General features: G+C 41.6%; 1 protein-coding gene across 2 annotated transcripts in view; it reads right to left on the reverse strand.

Annotated features, from left to right (window-relative positions):
- The window catches only part of CDCA2 (cell division cycle associated 2), a 33,288-nt gene that overhangs the window by 6,270 nt on the left and 8,304 nt on the right, over positions 1-18,714 (reverse strand). The window contains exons 3-12 of one of the 2 annotated variants that reach the window (XM_075207189.1): positions 13,572-13,705; positions 12,868-13,012; positions 12,064-12,188; positions 11,287-11,377; positions 4,429-4,634; positions 3,990-4,050; positions 2,062-2,291; positions 1,285-1,366; positions 1,076-1,204; positions 783-856 (exon numbers count right to left, since the gene is read on the reverse strand). In XM_075207189.1, coding sequence (XP_075063290.1) covers positions 783-856; positions 1,076-1,204; positions 1,285-1,366; positions 2,062-2,291; positions 3,990-4,050; positions 4,429-4,634; positions 11,287-11,377; positions 12,064-12,188; positions 12,868-13,012; positions 13,572-13,705 — 1,277 coding nt within the window. Of the gene's footprint in view, positions 1-782; positions 857-1,075; positions 1,205-1,284; positions 1,367-2,061; positions 2,292-3,989; positions 4,051-4,428; positions 4,638-11,286; positions 11,378-12,063; positions 12,189-12,867; positions 13,013-13,571; positions 13,706-18,714 lie in introns of both variants that reach the window. The other variant, XM_075207188.1, reaches the window with a different exon arrangement.

Raw genomic sequence — 18,714 nt, forward strand, 5'->3', positions numbered from 1 at the left:
TCTTTATCTGCTAGTGTAATGGAGTCCTTGACATTAACAGTGTCTCGCAATGTCCTGATCAGGAACAGCAGAGCTCATTTCATCCTTTGCTCTTGAGAACAATGTAGTGAATGGGAAGGAGACCTAATGCAAAGAATTCAGGGGTCTCTTACAAGACCACCCTGGGACCATGAAAGTAGAATGCCAGAAACACTACCAAGCTGGGAATGAAGTATGGGATGGAAAACGTAGCTCCTCCGAGCAATGTACCACCGATAGCTTGACACCATGGGTAAGAGCACTTGCCCCTTCCACATATGGGACTCTAGCAATCTGGGATATCACCGGAATGAAGGAGCTCTGGTGGCAGGTGGATCGAGGAGCTTGGAATAAAGAGCAGGTAATATCTGCTCGGTTCCCAAGAAAACTAAGGCAAAAAAGGGTTTAAAAAAATATAGTGAAAGCCATTTATAGCATAAAAATAAAACAAATACAAACAAAACACAAGGGACATGGTCTGCATGTGAGGAGTTCACTTTTTTTTTTAATTTAGCGTCAATACTCCTTGCAGCAGGTGCCATAACCCAGTGCTGTACTCCAACAATGAAACAAGTGCGATATAGTCTATAATACAGTGCAACTGATGTACTAACAAATGAAGATGTGTTACATGCCTATTATGCAGTAATAAACTGGTGTAACATATGCATACCATTGATGAGGGCATGTCATGCATGTTACTCATTATAATATTGGTCTAAGATATATGTTCTGACCACACAAACAAGTTAATGAACCATTACCTTTCTCTTATTGAAGGAACGGGTCATTCTGCTACCAGCCGGCACAATATCCAGAACTGGACTGATAAATGTTTCTAGAAAAACAAACAAATAGAACGATATTATAGACCGAATGATGCGCAATATAGACACCAAACACGGTCAACAGAAATAACCATTTATCTACCACCATAGAACCCATGTCTGCAGCTGTGCTATGGAGGAGAGATGGGCAATGTGAGGCTGTACATTGGTTCCAGAATGCAACCAACATCCACAAGCTACACTTAGAATATTAATGCATCTTAATTTACCATTTGCGATATCGGTCGTAGGGATCTCCTCTGCTGGTTTGTTAGAAGACAGTTCATTCTCCACACTTAAGCCGCTTTCACATGTCACATCTTCCACTTCCTCACTAGGCATTATCTCATCGTTGTGCCCTGAAAACAAACTCTGGTAACTATAGCTTCCTAGGGAGATAGGCCATCATCAAGGTATTTTACGTATAAGCAAGGAGTACCTGGCAAGGACGATGATACAGGAGAGTCACAGCTTGTGTTCTCCGCTTCAAAGCAAAGTGACAGCGGCTGAAGAGTCTCTTCCTAGACCAAAAACACATTATACACGGTCATGACATAAAACCAAACGCAGACTTCAATTGGTGCACTGCAAAGATAAGCCAAAACCTTAGGGGTCATTTTATAGCACCATCTGATATTGCAAAGTACGTCAACTATCAAGTAGTGAATGGTCAACTACTAAAAATCAAAAAGCATTGTTTTTAACTTCTCAAAGATTATCCTAATAAACAATGTAGAATAGACAATAAATAGGGGATGTTTTTGCAGTAAGAGTGTTTGGTGTAAAAATCAAGTGTCAAGTAAAGGAGTATTGAGTACAGAAAGGACACTGAAATTAAAATGCATTTCCTTACAAATAGAAAAGTTTTATGTATAGAATATGATTAATAAATTCCCATATCATCAACTTATCCTGCATCTATCTCTCGGACGTAAACTGCTTAGGACAGAATGCTCTGTAATATTTGTTTATAAATGAAGCACTAATCTCTCGGTTGCGGACCAGTGAACACGCAGTAGGCCCCGCTCACACACCAGTTATGCCCAAGCTTGGACTATTGGTCGACCAGTGCACCCAATAAAGATTCTCACAGATCACTACCAGACACCTACCTGTAGCTGCACAAATATTTACCCCACAAACATTCCAGGACACTCCCAGGAATCCCCACCACACATTAGAAAGAATTGCAAGACCATGCAAAACTTGCAATCACCTCATCTTGGTCGTCGAAGTCTGGCTGTAGCAATGGCTGATACGGACTCTGGCAGACTGCTTCTTGCGCACCTGGAGTGCCTCGGTTGTATGGTGTACTCCCCCGGCGAAGGGGAGTGTTTGCCGGCAGTGTCTTGTCAAACACCTCTGGGCTCAACGCTCTTCCAAATGTGACCTTTTTCTTTTCCTTGACCGAGTCAGTACCAGTGCTTTTGAAGTGTACATTTTCCTCTACAATAGTAAAGTAAACTTTACGACAATTGTTTGCAGTGAAAAATGTAAATTCTTTTTACCAAGCAGATAACACATAGTCCCACTCTGCTTTTAAAAGGTGTTCATTTTAACTAGATAGCCAGATATACAAGTATATATATTGTTAAAGTCAGTGTCTTATTTTGTGCAAAGTTTTATTGCATTCACTGCATTTGCTGTGAATTACTTGTATTACAGCAGTATCCACTGCCTGTCCACGATCTGTGACTGATATCCATGGAGCAAGATCGGGAGCTGGTAATTAATATCCAGAATATTCAACATCCGTGAGGTTTAAAATGAACATGCTCCACTCCACCATAATGCCCTGCAATATCTAAAATTGTATTTTTACTTGTACTAGGGAAATGAGGATATTTGTGAACACATCTGCACTAGGATGGACCATTTCAAATGAGAAAAAAAAACTAAAATAGGCATAACACATGTAAAAGATCTGCCTATCTTTCACCATCGGTTATGTACAATTTCCAGCAGTGCACCTAGTTCATCTGCAACTGAAGACCAGCCTCTTCTGTATATGTCTGGCCTCCACCACTTACTCCTACCATCAGCAGGATTAGCATCACTATTATAAAAATCTGTTCACACTCCTGATTTCAAAACCACTGACCCATTTAATACATTTCCCACAACAATGAACCCACCACCAGGAACAAGACCCCTTCCAAATATATAAAGCTCTACCAAGATATGGACACCTTTACATTCACATTTTTCGAAATGTCTTTAAATACAGTTTATAGTCATGTTCACTGAAAGGGACACCAACATAATAAGATTATGATAATGCATACCTTTTAAAATTGTTGTTATATAGGTATTCTGTATGTGAGAAGTCAAACATTTTACTGCTTTATTGATGGAGTTGCAGTTGATTTCAACTGCTGCATGGGTCTCCAATAATCTCAATAGCATGTCACTTTACATTATGCTGCAAACATAGGTAGTGCTTATCACCAATTAATGTGAACTATTGGCTTTAAGTGGGGCTGCTCTGTTGAATGAAGGAAGAGCTGGTTAGCACTTCTGCCTCACAGCACAGGGGTCATGAGTTCAATTCCTGACCATGGCCTTATCTGTGTGGAGTTTGTATGTTCTCCTCGTGTTTGCGTGGGTTTCCTCCGGGTGCTCCGGTTTCCTCCCACACTCCAAAAAAACATACTAGTAGGTTAATTGGCTGCTATCAAAATTGACCCTAGTCTCTCTCTCTCTGTGTATGTTAGGGAATTTAGATAGTAAGCTCCAATGGGGCAGGGACTGATGTGAGCGAGTTCTCTGTACAGCGCTGTGGAATCAGTGGCGCTATATAAATAAATGGTGATGATGAAAGTAGGGCATAGCATACTAGCTTGACTTAAAAAAAAATAAAAAATATATAGATAAACCCTAATACAGAGGGAATGAGGACTTGAAATGTGATTGCTATATTGATAAGACATTTAAAAAAACAAACAAAAAGTGTTCTGATAATATTTAATGTATACAAAAAATTAGAGAAAGAAGGGCAATAAGCTACTGTTAATGTGCATCATGATAACAGGAAATATAAAACGTTTGGTCAAACACTATATTATATAATTTAACTTGAATACAGTCTAGCCGTAGGTCCTTCTAACAGAACATGCATATATTGGGGATAAGGCAGTATCTCACCATTGTCAGGGGGGGATTCTTGTACTGAAAATAGCACTCTGTTCTCTTCTACAACCCCAATCTGTGGAGATAAAAAATAAATGAGCAAAAAGACAGTAGAGACAAACAATATGTTCTAGATTAAGCCCATGGGTTCCCAATACCAGGCGTATTGAAATATGTATTTATATAAAATAAGACCATTGAGGTCATTGGGCACATTAGCTAAAACATGGAAAGACATTTAAGCCTCTGTGGTAGCAGCATCCAGCTCACACTGCAATTAACAACATTTACTCCTCCTTGTGTTCTTATCTACATAACTATGAAACATAGAATGACTTCTGTATGGTATGACCTCTGTATTACCTGCTAACATTCACAGAGATAAAACTAATACAATTCTGCCTCTGAAACTGACCGGCATAGACATTTGCAGAGTCTTTTACTGGACACTCACCCTGAAGTGGACGAACTCTCTCCTGGGGGTCTTCTTCAGCACAGGACGGAGGACTGGGTCGGAGGGGTGGCTGTCTGATTTCTGGAGCCGATTCTGGGACAGGACTTGGTCAGGTTCCAGAGGACTAGGGAGATCTGCAAACATCACTTTCCTCTTACGGCATCTTGTAGATCTCTGTATGGTGGGTACCTTGTCAATCTGCACCTCTGCTGTGTAACAGACAAATGGACACCACAGACATAAGCCATATGGAGAAGGAATAACAGACTCTATGAAGTTGTCCTATGAGGTAGAAGAAATCCTGTAAGGTCTATAACACCTATGTGTCTCATTGACTCACCATGAACATAGCTGCCAATATTATACTATCTACCCTAATGATTGTCACAATTTACATATATCAAATGACTGTTCAATAGAACAGCTTTATTAAGTCACTCAAGAAAATAAGTCTTTCTTGCATTTGCTTCTGCTCAAGTTAAAACAATAACACCAGCTCTGTTAGTCTGTCAGAAGTGGGAGAAGGTATGGGCACCAAGCTGTTGTAATGACCAATGAAGGAACACATTCCTATTTGACCTTGTGAAAAATAGGAAAGATGGAACAACAACATGATAACTATAGATTTGTGGATTACACATCAATAGCAGGAAACTAATGGAATCACTTAAAAAAAAAAATATGACTATTCAGGGTCAAACAAGTTACAGGATCCAAGGCAGTAGATAGAGCTTACTTACAGATGAAGGGCTGGCAAAGAGTGGTGTACATGAGGGATCAGATCTGGGTCCAGCTTTGTTTACTATATTCTTCAGTGATCTTAGTTCTAGACTTCAATAAAAAGGTATGCCTTTCTGGTAACCATACAAAGGTTTCAAACACAAAAGGGGTAAATCAAATTTGTAATGAGGAATAGACTAAATCGTGAAACCTAAATTCACTACATCAAAATAAAAAATATTATGCAAGTAGGACACTTATGAAAGCAAAATACCAACTGAATGATGATGCAATGTCAACAACAGGGGAAATGGAACTTGGAGGTAGAGTTTCAGATGATATGAAGGTAAGCAAGCCATATAATCAATAAGGAATAAACTGATTTACCAAAAAGAGAACCCAGAGGTCATCTAGCAAGTGTCTGCTTTGATGCTGACCATTCTGCGCATCATAGAAGATCAAAGGGTTATCAGTTTTCCTATACTTGGAAGTTTATCAAAAAGGTACGTCCTAAGGGCACAGGCATCCAAGAGAAGGGATTCCCCTTCATTGGAAGAGCTATATCCTGATTGAGGTGGAACTGAATACAAACTTAAGTTGAAGTGAGGACTTATTTATCACGAGGACAGGGCTGTCCTACGAACAGATATATGGAGATCTGCAACACAAAGCTCCCAGCTCTAAAACCCACTGTTGAGACCACCAAAAGAAAGGTAGTCTTCCATGTAAGAAACTTACAATCTACCACTCCAATGGTTCAAAGAGAGAGTTTGCAACGCAGCAGAAACTAGGTTTAGCTCTCAAGGAGCTATATATGTGGGTTTCACATGTAGCACAACCTGCAATAACATCTGCACTTTAGGTACCAATGTCTTTCTTCTGGAAGGGCTGAAACCTGGACCTTTAAGGAACCAAGTCTCAGACCACTATCTAGGGTCTCTTGCATAAGTGGAAGAAACCTGGCTAATCTTAAGGAAGAAATCGGAAAAATATTTCTTTTTGCACCAAATATATATCTTCCACATCATATGGTAATTTTTGGCCTTCAGCATGCTTTCCACCACGCTGTCAGAAGCATTTTGTTTTACAGATCATGGCTTCAACAGTCATGCCGTTAAAGCCAGCAAAGCGAAATCTTTGATGATTTTGACAGGATGGACCACCTATACCACCCTGTCTGTTGCTGCTGGGAACCAGCTGGGCTTACTTTGCCACCTTTCGTTATCCCCTATGCGCCCTCTTGTCACAGTAGGAGGGGCTTACAAATGCTGCCACGACTGGACTCCTTACCGGCATCCAGTACTGGGTTACTTCTGGGTAACCGACGCTGTGAGTGTACCCGGGCTGGTACCCCTGACCTCGTACTATGGATCAGGGGTGCTGTGGATGGATCCCCCATGGCCTATCACACTGTCCAGAGCTGCAGGGTAGCAGGCAGAGCGGCGATACCGTAAAAGCTGGGTTCAACCTCAGAAACATCCGGAGAACGGATTAGATATAAGGTCTAATCTGCAGGTCACAGGAATACAGCAATATTGAAGATGTTTTCAAGCAGGTCTTTGAAGCAAGTGATGTTTATTTGCTCTCACACTGGTTGAAGGTACCAGCGATCAGGTCAGATGACACAAGAAGAATGATACATTTCAGTGTACAATATAGTGCTTTTTATACTGATTTGGAAACAGGCTATTTTTAGAATCAGGATGCAATAAGTTTACACAAACATGGATTTACATGCATTGCAAAGCTAACAATATTTACACTTCTCTGTGAAATTCTAGAAAACGCTGTGATGTCCAGCATCTTGTTTTTTTGACACAAGAAATCTAGCAAGTCAAAAAGTCTAATTCACATGAATACTTTCTTCAGACAGTCACAGAATACACATCCCAAAGAAAGCTACAAACCCCAAATAAGTCATTTCCCCACATCACAATACACAGACTTTCTAAACAAAGGCTCATTGTATCAGATATATTAATCAGAAATAAGGCATTTCCATTAGCAAAGTTAAAACAGAATAAGCCAATTTTCTACCCTTGTCTCTGAAATAACAATTTCCTATATCAAAATATCAAAAATAAGTGCATTGGCAATTTTATAAATGAGCGCCCTGCGCTATTTCCTTTAAATAAATTTATACCATAAGTTATTTATAAGTGATCCAGTCACACTGATGATGATGATTGATGATGGATGGTGATAGGTGATGAAACAGTTCCGGCCCATCAGATCCCGTCTTAAATGGAGCCACGATGATAGCCTTGCTACCAACCCGAGAACTACTATAGTTGATGATTTTAGCTACTCCTGTGCCAAAAGAATCACATTAACATTTTTTTCACCTTTCTTTAGTACCCTTGAAAGCATTGCTATCGGAGGGAATAGATATACTTGCTGGAAGTTCCAAAGTGCATGGCATCTACCAGAAACGCCTTTGGATCCCTTGTTTCGAGCAGTAACAGTCAACTTTGTGGTTAAAGCAAGACACCATCATGTGGACATCTACACTTCCAGATGAAGTGACCATTCTCCGGATATGCCACCGAGAAAGTACACTTACTAGATTTCAACCCATAGTATGAAGACTGCAGAGATCAACAGAAAGTTTAATCCTGCCCAGTGGATTATTCTTTTGGTTTCTTTCATCTTCAGGGAGCTTTTGGTGCCTGCCAGGTGCTTTATGTATGTCACCGCCATGGCATTGTCTGACTATCTTTATAGCCTTTCCTCGTATGAAAGACTGTGCTTTGACTAGAGCATTGAAGATCGTTCTTAGTTCCAGGTCTTTGATGTGGCGCTTTGCCTCATCCCAAGACTACAGGTCCTTTATACAGCACTGAAGATCAACAGTTCCCCCATCCTTGAAGGCTGGCGTCTATTGTTATGATAGCCAAGTCCCAAATGGTGAAAAGATGACCCATGTTGAGATCGTAGACTCTGAGCCACCAGAGAAGAGACTGACACAGTCTTTGAGACAATCAAATGAACTGACTGGACAAGTGTTGATGGGATCTGTTCCACTTCGATATGAACATGATCTGGTACTCCCTCCGGTGGAACCAAGCAAATCTTCTCCAAGATCTTCATGCAAAAATCGCAGACGTTTGTTTGAGAGCCGATAGAGATTTTATTAATCTCTATAATGAGAATCTTGTCCTGTGGCAAGAATATCCTCTGACGTCTAGTGACGAGCAGTATCCAGGAATATGAGTCACTGACCAGGTACCAAGTTGGATTTCTGGTAACTTATTATCCACGTGAGCCTCTAAGGTGCAAGCCGTCAATCTGCATATGAGAGGGGAGAAAGGTCATGGATCCTGTCTTAATTATCCCTTACCTAGGAGACCTGTTAATCGTCACTCCCTTGGCCCTCAAAAGAACCACCGTAGGTGCCATTATCTTTGAGCACATCCTTGCCGTTGTAACCAGCACAAAAAGGCAGAGCTTGAAATTGATAATAGGGAGACTCCAATTCTTAGATGGCAATGGTGGTCCGCCTAGATGGTAGGACATGTAGGTATGCATCCCTGAATTCTATGCAGAACAGAAACCTGTTTTTCAACCATGCTGTTTATGACCAATCTCAGGAACTCCATCTAGAACCACCAAAAATGGGTATTCAGGGCTTTCAGATTCAAAATGAGCTAGAATGTTAGAAAGGACTAGGATTTTATTCAAACCTTTTCTTAGTTATTCAGCTATTGTGGGACCACCCCATAGAGACTAAAGATTGAATGGCCTCCTGCAGAGCAAGTCTTTTTGTTTTGTCCCTGGAAAGCCATCATAGGTAGGGGTCCCCTACCTGATGTCTCATGTTTGTCCACTCTCAGCCCTCATATGTCATACGTTATGCTGAATTGTTTCTGCATACCATGTTATTTTTTTTCGGTTAATTGCATAAAAGCATTTATTATTCTGTATTATCAACTGTACCCACATACCTGTTATTAGGATGGCTGTTGTCATGTATGTATGATTATGTCAGGCACTACAGAATCTGTGGTGCTGTACAAATAAATATGTTAAAAAACATTTAGAGACTTTAGAAGATCTATGATGTAGCCAAGGTTTACGATTCCTTTCACCAAAGCATCCACGGTTCCCTGAAGAGAAGAAGGGGGGCTCCCAACACAGGTGCTACAGTGTAGGCAGTGTGCCCACCAGGCAGATTGCTTTTCTGAAGATTTATAGGCTGGTCGTTTACCTGAAAAGACCGGTTTCCTTCTGTGCTGCACTCTATGTGGGGCAGTGTTTTTACGCTCTATAACTGGTACCTCTAGGTATTCCTAAAAGGTGAAAGTACTGAAATCTAGAACCGCTAGACTTGAGAGCATTGACCAGGAGAAAGGAGCTCTTTCCGTCTGTGGCCTGACTAATAAATGTATCCAGTATGTGCCAAAACATGAAATTGTCCGCAAATGGAAGGGACTCAAGCATCCATTTGGATTATGCTTCTGCCTCCCACGCTTTAAACCAGAGTGTATATCACACGGTCACTACAGTGTGCGAAACTCTGGCCTCACCGAGTCTGCATCAAGAACAGCATCTCCCAGATACTCGGATGCCTCTCATATGTAGTTAACCAATGTCATGTCAATTCTGATCTTTATTTCCTGACTGCATCCCTTCTGAAAGCTGTTCTGACCACAACCCTACAACTTTGTTAACCCAGCATGATTCTAAGATGGGTCTAAGTGAAGCCCCAGCAAAAATATATAGATTTTAAAATGGCTTCACATTTTCTATCCGAGACACCTTTTAGTTTGACTGAATAGAAAATAGGAATTGTGGTGGTCTTTGATAAACGTGATAAGAGCATCCACCTTCGGCAGAGATTCCAATTTGTCCCTATCCTCCCAGAGAAAGGGTAAAAATGTGTGCGTGAGACTTTGAACTTCTTATCCGGTTTAGTCAACTGTGGAAAGGATGGGAAAGAAACAATATTCTATAAACTTTCCAGGCTAGCAGATCAGTGGTAACTATGGGTAGAGGATGAGATTTTATTTTTAATAGGTATAAGGTCACCCCCCTCCTAGGACCCAGCATGTTCAATAAACTGCTCCCTGTCTTATTATACCCAGCAGTTTCCAGCAAATGAGCCATTTCCATTTAGTACCTCATCTGACCCCATAGCAGGTAACAACGTTGTATGAGCAAGCACTGATGACCAACCACAGACCACAGTGAAGTGAGAGAAGAGTGGAATTGTTCAGAATGGCCATTATGGCTGCAGCTGCACGTGTCCGCGGTCATTTTAGGGAAAACGGAGAAGTGGAGAGAGGTTTGCAGTAGAAGGTGCTGAACCCCACCTCAACTAAGTTCCTGGCACACTGTGTGGGCCAACCCGGCTTCTAGCCACGGCTACCTCAGCAGCACCTGAAAATACCAGGCAATAATAACACAACAGACAAGAGACCTGCTTTTGAGGCACTTTGAGAAAAAAAAAATGGTCCTACAGGTTGTGGGATATAGTGGGCAAAGAGCTTTTAGTTCTCAGAGTTTTTTTTCTTAAAGTAAGTACTCTAGCTCCTGCCTGCTCCTCTGTATCACATGGTTCCAGTGTCCACCAGTTGGATGCAGGAGGAAACAAAATAATATATGTGTGGCCAGCTTACAAGTACTATGTTATACCTAATTGGGCAGAAATCTTATAAAGCACACAGAGGGAGAAGTAAACACCAATCCCAATAAGCAGCTTGATCGGTGGGACAAGCTGCCTGCTCACCTAATGTATGGCATCTTAAAGCTGGAGTTATGAGATTCACAAGGGGATTGGGCACAATTGTAAAACTACTTTGTAAAGCAAATCTAGTAAACATAAAATCATGAGCTAAAACATATTAGAGATTTAAAAGGTTTAGAGCATTACGGTTCTAAACTAATCCTGATCGTTCAAAATGCGAGTACCACCTGAGGTGACATGGTTGCATAAGCATCACACGACCAAGTAATATTATGAGGGATAAAATGGACAGATAATGATATGCTATTCCAATCACTGGTGTGATTATGAAGACAAGAGTTGCTTGACACCATCCTAATCTGCCAAGTCCATGAATAGGTTAGTCTCAGTCATGGTGATACAATGAAGAGCATCCTACCATTGCACAAAGAGGAGAAGAACACTGCTCTCACCTGACACGTTGGAGACATCAGTCGACAATCCTGAAGCCAAAGAACAGTCAGTTTCAGAGACATTCTCTGGCACAGAGATTTGACGGCCATTCTATCAATATGAAGAACACAGAAAATTAACTCCCAACTCCTATCATCATCATCATTTATTTATATAGCGCCACTGATTCCGCAGCGCTGTACAGAGAACTCATTCACATCAGTCCCTGCCCCATTGGAGCTTACAGTCTAAATTCCCTAACATACACACAGACAGACAGAGAGAGACTAGGGTAAATTTTTGATAGCGGTCAATTAACCTACCAGTATGTTTTTGGAGTGTGGGAGGAAACCGGAGCACCCGGGGGAAACCCACGCTAACACAGGGAGAACATACAAACTCCACACAGATGAGACCATGGTCCAGAATTGAACTCATGACCCCACCCCTGTTTGGCAGAAGTGCTAACCACTGAGCCACCGTGCTGTCCTCCTATGCTCAATAATCGCTTGTGTCACACTTTGTCCCATACTGCTCAGTATTACAAGTTTATTTAGGAATAGACCAGAATGCACTGTGTTAACCCTGGAGAATTCCTTAAATTCACTGTCTATTACCAGTACCGCAAATATTCCTTTATGGGGGAACTTTATTCATATGCAGCTTTGGAAGCAAGATAGCAGTAAGATAGCAGGGAGAGGGGAGGAGACCCTAAATTTGATGTTTTTCCAAGAACACATCAGTACCTCTTATAGAGGTGATATACACTATGTATACAAAAGAACACAGTACATTACCTGTGTGTTTTCCAGTGGCTGTGAGATCATCAATGGTGCACAATATATACTGGGTACACTTTGGGTAGTATCACACTCTCTCCTCCTTTTCTCTGGTGGCTCAGCACTCTCCCTCCTTCCATTTCCTGCAGAACAGTAGTTACAGAGGATAATGAGAAGCTATCAACACCAACTACCAATCTAGATACTGAATTCACGTTGTAGTTTCTGTTTTAAGCACAGGACATCAAGTATACAAACAAATTGGATAGAAAGTACCACCAAGCAGAGAGATCTTTAAAATGCACCTACCATCTGGGTTTAAAAATAGACTTCATTATGGACAAGTTAATGAACCATGTTATTTGGTAGAGTGACATTTCCCGGACCAATATTAAAGTTTAAAAAACAAACTAGTTCACTCCTACACTTCCAGGCTTTCCCCAGCTAAGAAATAGGGCTACACGCTCCATTGTGCTGCGTAATCTTACAGCGTGCAACCATAGAGCACTATTTCATCAGGCCTCCAGATAAGTACTCTAATACTTTGAGAAAAGGTGCCCATCTGGATGAGCACTTAATATAAGTTTAGAAAAATAATACGCATTAAATCTGATTTAGAATATATTTGATGGCCAAGGATAAGTGGATTACACACAGAGATATTGGCTGCCTCCACTGTGCAGACAACAGGTGCACTTCACAGCAATCCTGTGTTCACACCTACAGCATGGAACGATCCATCTAATGTTTTCATTTATGCCATTGGCCAATTCATGCATGTTAAAGTCAAACAGCTCCTGTTATTGTTGTTTATCGTCTCACCGTTTCCACACTGCAATTCTTCCTCCTTCTTGAATCCTGGGAAGGGCAATTTTTCTTCACTCTCCTCAACTGCCTGGAACGCATTTCGAAAGGCAGAGATTTTGTCTCGAAGTAAAGAATTCCGTGGAGATGTAAAGGGATTTGTCTGGAAAACAAACACCAACAACGGTTATTATTGTTGACTCATTAACCTTCTTCAACATTAAAGTCTGCTGGATCCTGTGAAATCAATATATGCATATTGCAGTGTGTGTGGAAAACATATGTTGTATAGAATAGAGATCAGATGGCTTGGAAAATAGTTATCCTAATGCAAATTGTGTTTGTTCTCTGCAGAATACAAGACCATCTCCGTCTAAATGGGGCAATCTAGATTTATTTTGCAATCAATTTAATTTCTGTGCCGTGTGGGGCAACTGCAGGGCAATTCATACAAAACATATTGTCATTGGTCTATAAAAGACTTATGTGTGTGGGTAGCTTCCATAGTCTCTAAAACGGCATACTTAAATAAATGTCCTTAGCTCAAGATCACAGTGAATGCATTCCCAATTATCAATATCCCAGCATCCTTCCTTCAACCCTTCTCTCTGAAATTGTAAAGGCTTAACTGTAATTAAGCATCTATTAATTATAATTATTGAATTAATCTTGTGTGTGTATGTTTTGTTGTACATTGCTATGGAATAAGGTATCATATTTACCAGGGGCTCAGGTTCACTCTTTCTACTGCTTTTCTGAAGTGCAATTTGCCGAATGAGGAAGTTCATTTCAGGTGAACCGCGGACACCAATTGTGGATCTGCGCCGGTATTTTCTCAGGGAACTAGGAGATTTTCCTGCACATGAAATAGAACACAAAAGTACAATAGCTAGAAAGCACCAAAAACAGGAATTTTATACTTGCATTAAATCCAGTGTTCTCCTCAAAATTTTGTCATTAAGAAGTAGCCGGGTGGTGGCAGTGTAATAACTACAGATTCCTTATTATCAATATAGTAATACCTTGTTGCAAAGAAAGGTTAACATTGTGAACCATTGTGAAAGGAACACACAAAAAAACCTACCTCTATTGGAAGGAGGAGAAGCGCTCAAGTACCCCTCACCCAAGTAGAGGTGGAGTGTGTGGGGGAGGGGGAGGTCGCACTTTAAGTGGCCGCGAGCTGCCTGCTCAACGGAATGGGCAGCATGTGATCAATAGTGTGAATGAAGGGGGTCCCGCTTCGGCCAGTTAGAAGGCAGGGCCGTGTACTGCAGTAACTGCACGGCCCCTTCAGTGACCGAAGGTGAGGGATTATAGGGACAGTCCACCTTTGTTTATCCAAGTCAGTGGTTCTCCTAATCATCAGCCATTTTTATATAGCGGCACTAATCCCACAGCGTTGTACAGAGAACTCATACATCAGTCCCAGCCCTATTAGTGCTAACAGTCTAAATTCCATAAGATACACACTAAGACTGGTCAATTTGATAGCAGCCAATTAACCTACCAATATGTTTTTGGAGTGTGGGTGGAAACCAGAGCACCCAGGGGAAACCCACACAAACACGGAGAGAACATACAAACTCCCAAACTGTGCGCAGCGGCTCCCAGGGATGCGCGGTGATCTCACAGGGGTTCCGCACCCAGGGGTGGTGGTAATAATGTTGGCTTTGGGGTGCCTTGAAAAAGAATTATAGAGACCCTAAGGATGCCTTGAACTAAGAAAGTTTTGGATCCACTGATCCAAGTAATAAAATAAAAAAAATAATTATGCGTCTACTGGCGGCCAGCATTGGGAACTGGCAATTTGACCATGAGGAGAGGGGAAGGTTGGACTTTGCAATTCTGATTTATAGAGGGCTTAAGTAAGCACAACTTTGATTCTTGTTCAAATCAGTTTGAATATGAAGCTCCTTCCTTTCCATACCCCTCTACCAACAGACAATTTTTTTTCTTTAAACTAAAGAATATATTATATTATTAATAGGGATCAATCTGTAAGTGTCAATATAAGACACCAGCTTGTTACCTCCGTGTAGAACAATATTATGGGTAGTGTATTGCCAACTACCTAACAGTTTCCCCTCTAGCTCTGGAGTTATAGGGGTAAATCTGCATTATCAAACTTCTCCAAGTAAATAAACAAACAGAGTGCTCCCAGCGATAACGCCGACGCGCGTTTCACTGTGTGTTGCTTAGTCAAGGCAAAAAAACACAGCGAAACGCGCTTCGGTGTTATCGCTGGGAGCACTCTGTAAGGGGAACCTATAAGATAGCCTCAGTGTATGTATCTATTAGGTACCTAGTGTATTGCAGCAGCCAGATATCCATCTTGATTGTAATGTAAGCTTAGATTTGTTATCATACCATTAAGCAGTTATGATCTAATATCAATTGATTTCAAGATGGAGACTATACAACGATCTGAGTAGGATTTGACTACATAATACTACAGTTTCTGTACCTCTTGGTTATATGGTACCCTTATTATATTTGTATCAGTGGCAGATTACGGACCACTGTTCTTGAGTACCATATCTGCATATTATCTATATCTATTGTATCCTTACCATATGTTCTTTGGGATCAGAACATATAGGTATAGAACACTCAGTGCTCCCAGTTTTAAACTTTTATTTTAAACTAATAGAGTGATATCAACCTATATTTCGCTTTTAATCTTACCCAATAAAAGTTAGGTTTTAAGGGGATGGTTTAATACTATTATGAATACATAGATCCATAGTGCACCTAGCCTCAACCAACTACTGTTCTTTCTCTCCAATTACTTGTGAAGGATATAGCCAGAAGGATTGTCATTTTCCAGGTAAGTAATCCAATGTCAACAGATTCCAATAGCTCAAATGGAGAAATCTGCAGAGTGAAGAGGATCAAGTTTAGGTCCCAAGGAGCCATCGGTGGGACATAACCCAGCTGAATATACAGGACTGAGAAAACAAAATTGATAAAGCAGATTCCTGGATCTTGAGGGAAGCAAGCCTCTAGCCACTGTGAAGACCACTCTTTAAAAAGAGATAGAAGATGTGCCAAGCTAGAGGAGGTACGAACACCCTTTCTTTTGCACCATGCAATGTAAATCATCCGTGATAATTTTTGCAAAGACTGACTTTCTGGGCTTAATGATGGTCTGAATGATCTCTTTGGAAAGAGCCTTAGCCCAACTTCATTTTTTTTCATGGCGTTAAAGCCAGTCTATCTAAATCTTGGTGGAAAAGGGGGCACTGATTTAGATTTAGAGGCAGCCTCCATAACAGCTCTGCCACCATGTTCAGAAAGTCTGTGTACCAAGATCTTCTCAGCCAATCTGGCATCATTAGGATTGGTGGAACCCCTTCTATCTTGTCATTAGTCAGTAACAGAGGAAGGACGGCTATCAGGAGGAAGAGAGATATCAGCTGATCATCAAATCATGGATTTCACCAGGAACCCGTTCGGGTTCCTTATTCTTGTTCATTTCACCTTGTGGTGTATCAGAGAGGCTTTCATATCAACCTCCGGCTGACTTATTTTTTCTAATATCTGATGGAACACATACGAGGTGGTGAGACCATTCCCCAGGATGAATGGCACCTCTGTTCAATTGGTCTACATACCAATTGTCCACTCCTGGGATGAAGACTGCAGATATTGCTGAAACATATTGTTCTGCCCATAGTATAATACTGGTGGCCTACATCGCTAGAGGGCTCTTGGTGCCCCCTTGATGCATGCACTGTCAAAACTGAATACAAGTTTTCCTGTCTTTCAGGAGAAACAATGCTGGTAACAGATTAGTGTTGAGTTTGAGCATGTTTATGGAGACCCTTGTCTCTTCCTGGGTCCACGTAGCCACATATTCAGAGTAACCACTCCAACACCTGCAGCCATCTGCATTCACTATGGCCTAGTCCCAGATGGAAAAGAGATGCGCCTTGTTGAGATTTCTCTTCCTCAACCACCAAAAGAGAGGCCAATGGGTCTGTGGTGACAGTCTCAAAAAATTACGTCGCCAAGTGTGGATTAGACCTAGCTAGAATTTCGCTTTGCAAAATCAGTGATTGGAAGCGTGTAAAACTGCACTGCTTCCAAAGTGGGCACCATTTTCCTAATGAGCTTCATGCAAAGGAGAACTGTTACCTGCTTGATGGTCAAGAGAGAGCTCGCCAGCTTTTGTATTGTGAGGAACTTCTCTTATGTTAAAAGACTTCTTGATGCTTGATATCGAAGAGATACATGCACTGGGCTAGGACGAGGGTGGATATTTTATTCCAGGGTCCGCGCTATTATCCAAAAGTGGGTCAGAAGAAAAGATGCCAATTCTGCTTTTATCAGGGGGTCATCCAAGTAAGGTACCACTGCTAGCCCCGTTGTTCCGCCCATTTAAGATCAAAGGACAATGCTCTGAACTGAAAGTGAAAATCTGCGACTGCAAATCTGAACAGTCTTTGATGGCCCACTCAGATCAGAATGTGAAGCTATATCTATGAAGGCCAGAAATTCGTCTTGCTCCTTTGATAACTAAAGACTACATCTTGATGCTGTCCACTCAAAGACAAGTGTTTAGGAACTTCAGGATCAAGATGGGTCGAAATGACGTCTGATTTTTACTCCAGAAAGCAGGTTTGAATAAACACCTAGCCTCTCTTGCTCATTTGGGAGCGAGGAAATCATACCAGAGAAAACCATGGACTGGATGGCCTCCTGTACAGCCAACCACTCCAATCTGTGAAAGGCCTGTGGGTGGGAGGGTGGAAAATAGGAGGAACATTGTCACATAACTCCATAAGATGTGCAGCAAGCAGCGTTAACTCAGCAATAAATTGGGCCAGCGACTGCGCCCAGGCTAGGTTGACCATCTTGACTGCATCTTCCCAAGGCATGCCGGGCTACGGTTCTCAGCCTCGAATGATGCACACGAGAACCTGGCTCAGACTGTCCATTCAGAAAATTAACCTCACAGGCAAAATACAGAACTGATTTTCGCCTAGTAGACTGAGAATCTACAGAAGATAGATAGATATACAAACATGCAGATCATCCACATTAAAGCACCTGCCTTAAATTGTGTAGTATAGCTTTGACTCGTCATGGCATTGACTATAAAAGACCTCTGGGGGAGTCATGTGCTAACTGGCAACAAGATGCCTACAGCAGATCCTTTAAGTGCTGTAAGTTGCTAGGTGGGGAGTTCATGGCCTGGACTTGTTTATCCAGCACATCCCACAGATGCTCGATCGGACTGAGATGTGGGGAATTTGGAGGCCTAATCATTGCCTTGAACTCTGTCATGTTCCTATAACCCTTCCTGAACAATTTTTGCAGTGTGCATTATCTTGCTGAAAGAGGCCACTGCCATGAAGGGTCAGCAACAAGGTTTAGTTAGGTGCTACATGTCAAAGCAACATCCACATGAATGCCAGGACACAAGGTTTCCCAGCAGAACATTTCCCAGAGCATTACACTACCTCTGCTCGCTTGACTTCTTCCCATAGTGCTTCCTGGCCATAGTAAGCCCTTTTGGTGGTGGGCAGGGTTCAGCATGGGCACTCTGACAGTTCTGAGTCTATCTGCGATGCACTGTGTGTACGGATACCTCTCTATCATAGCCGTCATTAATTTTTTTCAGCCATTTGTGCTACAGTAGCTCTTCTGGTGGATTGGACCAGATGGGCTAGCCTTCATTCCCTACGTGCATGAATGAGCCTTGGGCGCCCATAGCGCTGTCGCCAGTTCACCGGTTGTCCTTCATTGGACCACTTTTGATAGGTACAAACCACTGCAAACTGGGAACACCCCACAGGACCTGCTGTGTTGGAGATGCTCTGACCCAGTCGTCTAGCCATCACAATACAGCCCTTGTAAAAG

This window comes from Mixophyes fleayi, chromosome 4 (assembly GCF_038048845.1).
Source record: "Mixophyes fleayi isolate aMixFle1 chromosome 4, aMixFle1.hap1, whole genome shotgun sequence".
NCBI classification, from domain to species: Eukaryota; Metazoa; Chordata; class Amphibia; order Anura; family Limnodynastidae; genus Mixophyes; species Mixophyes fleayi.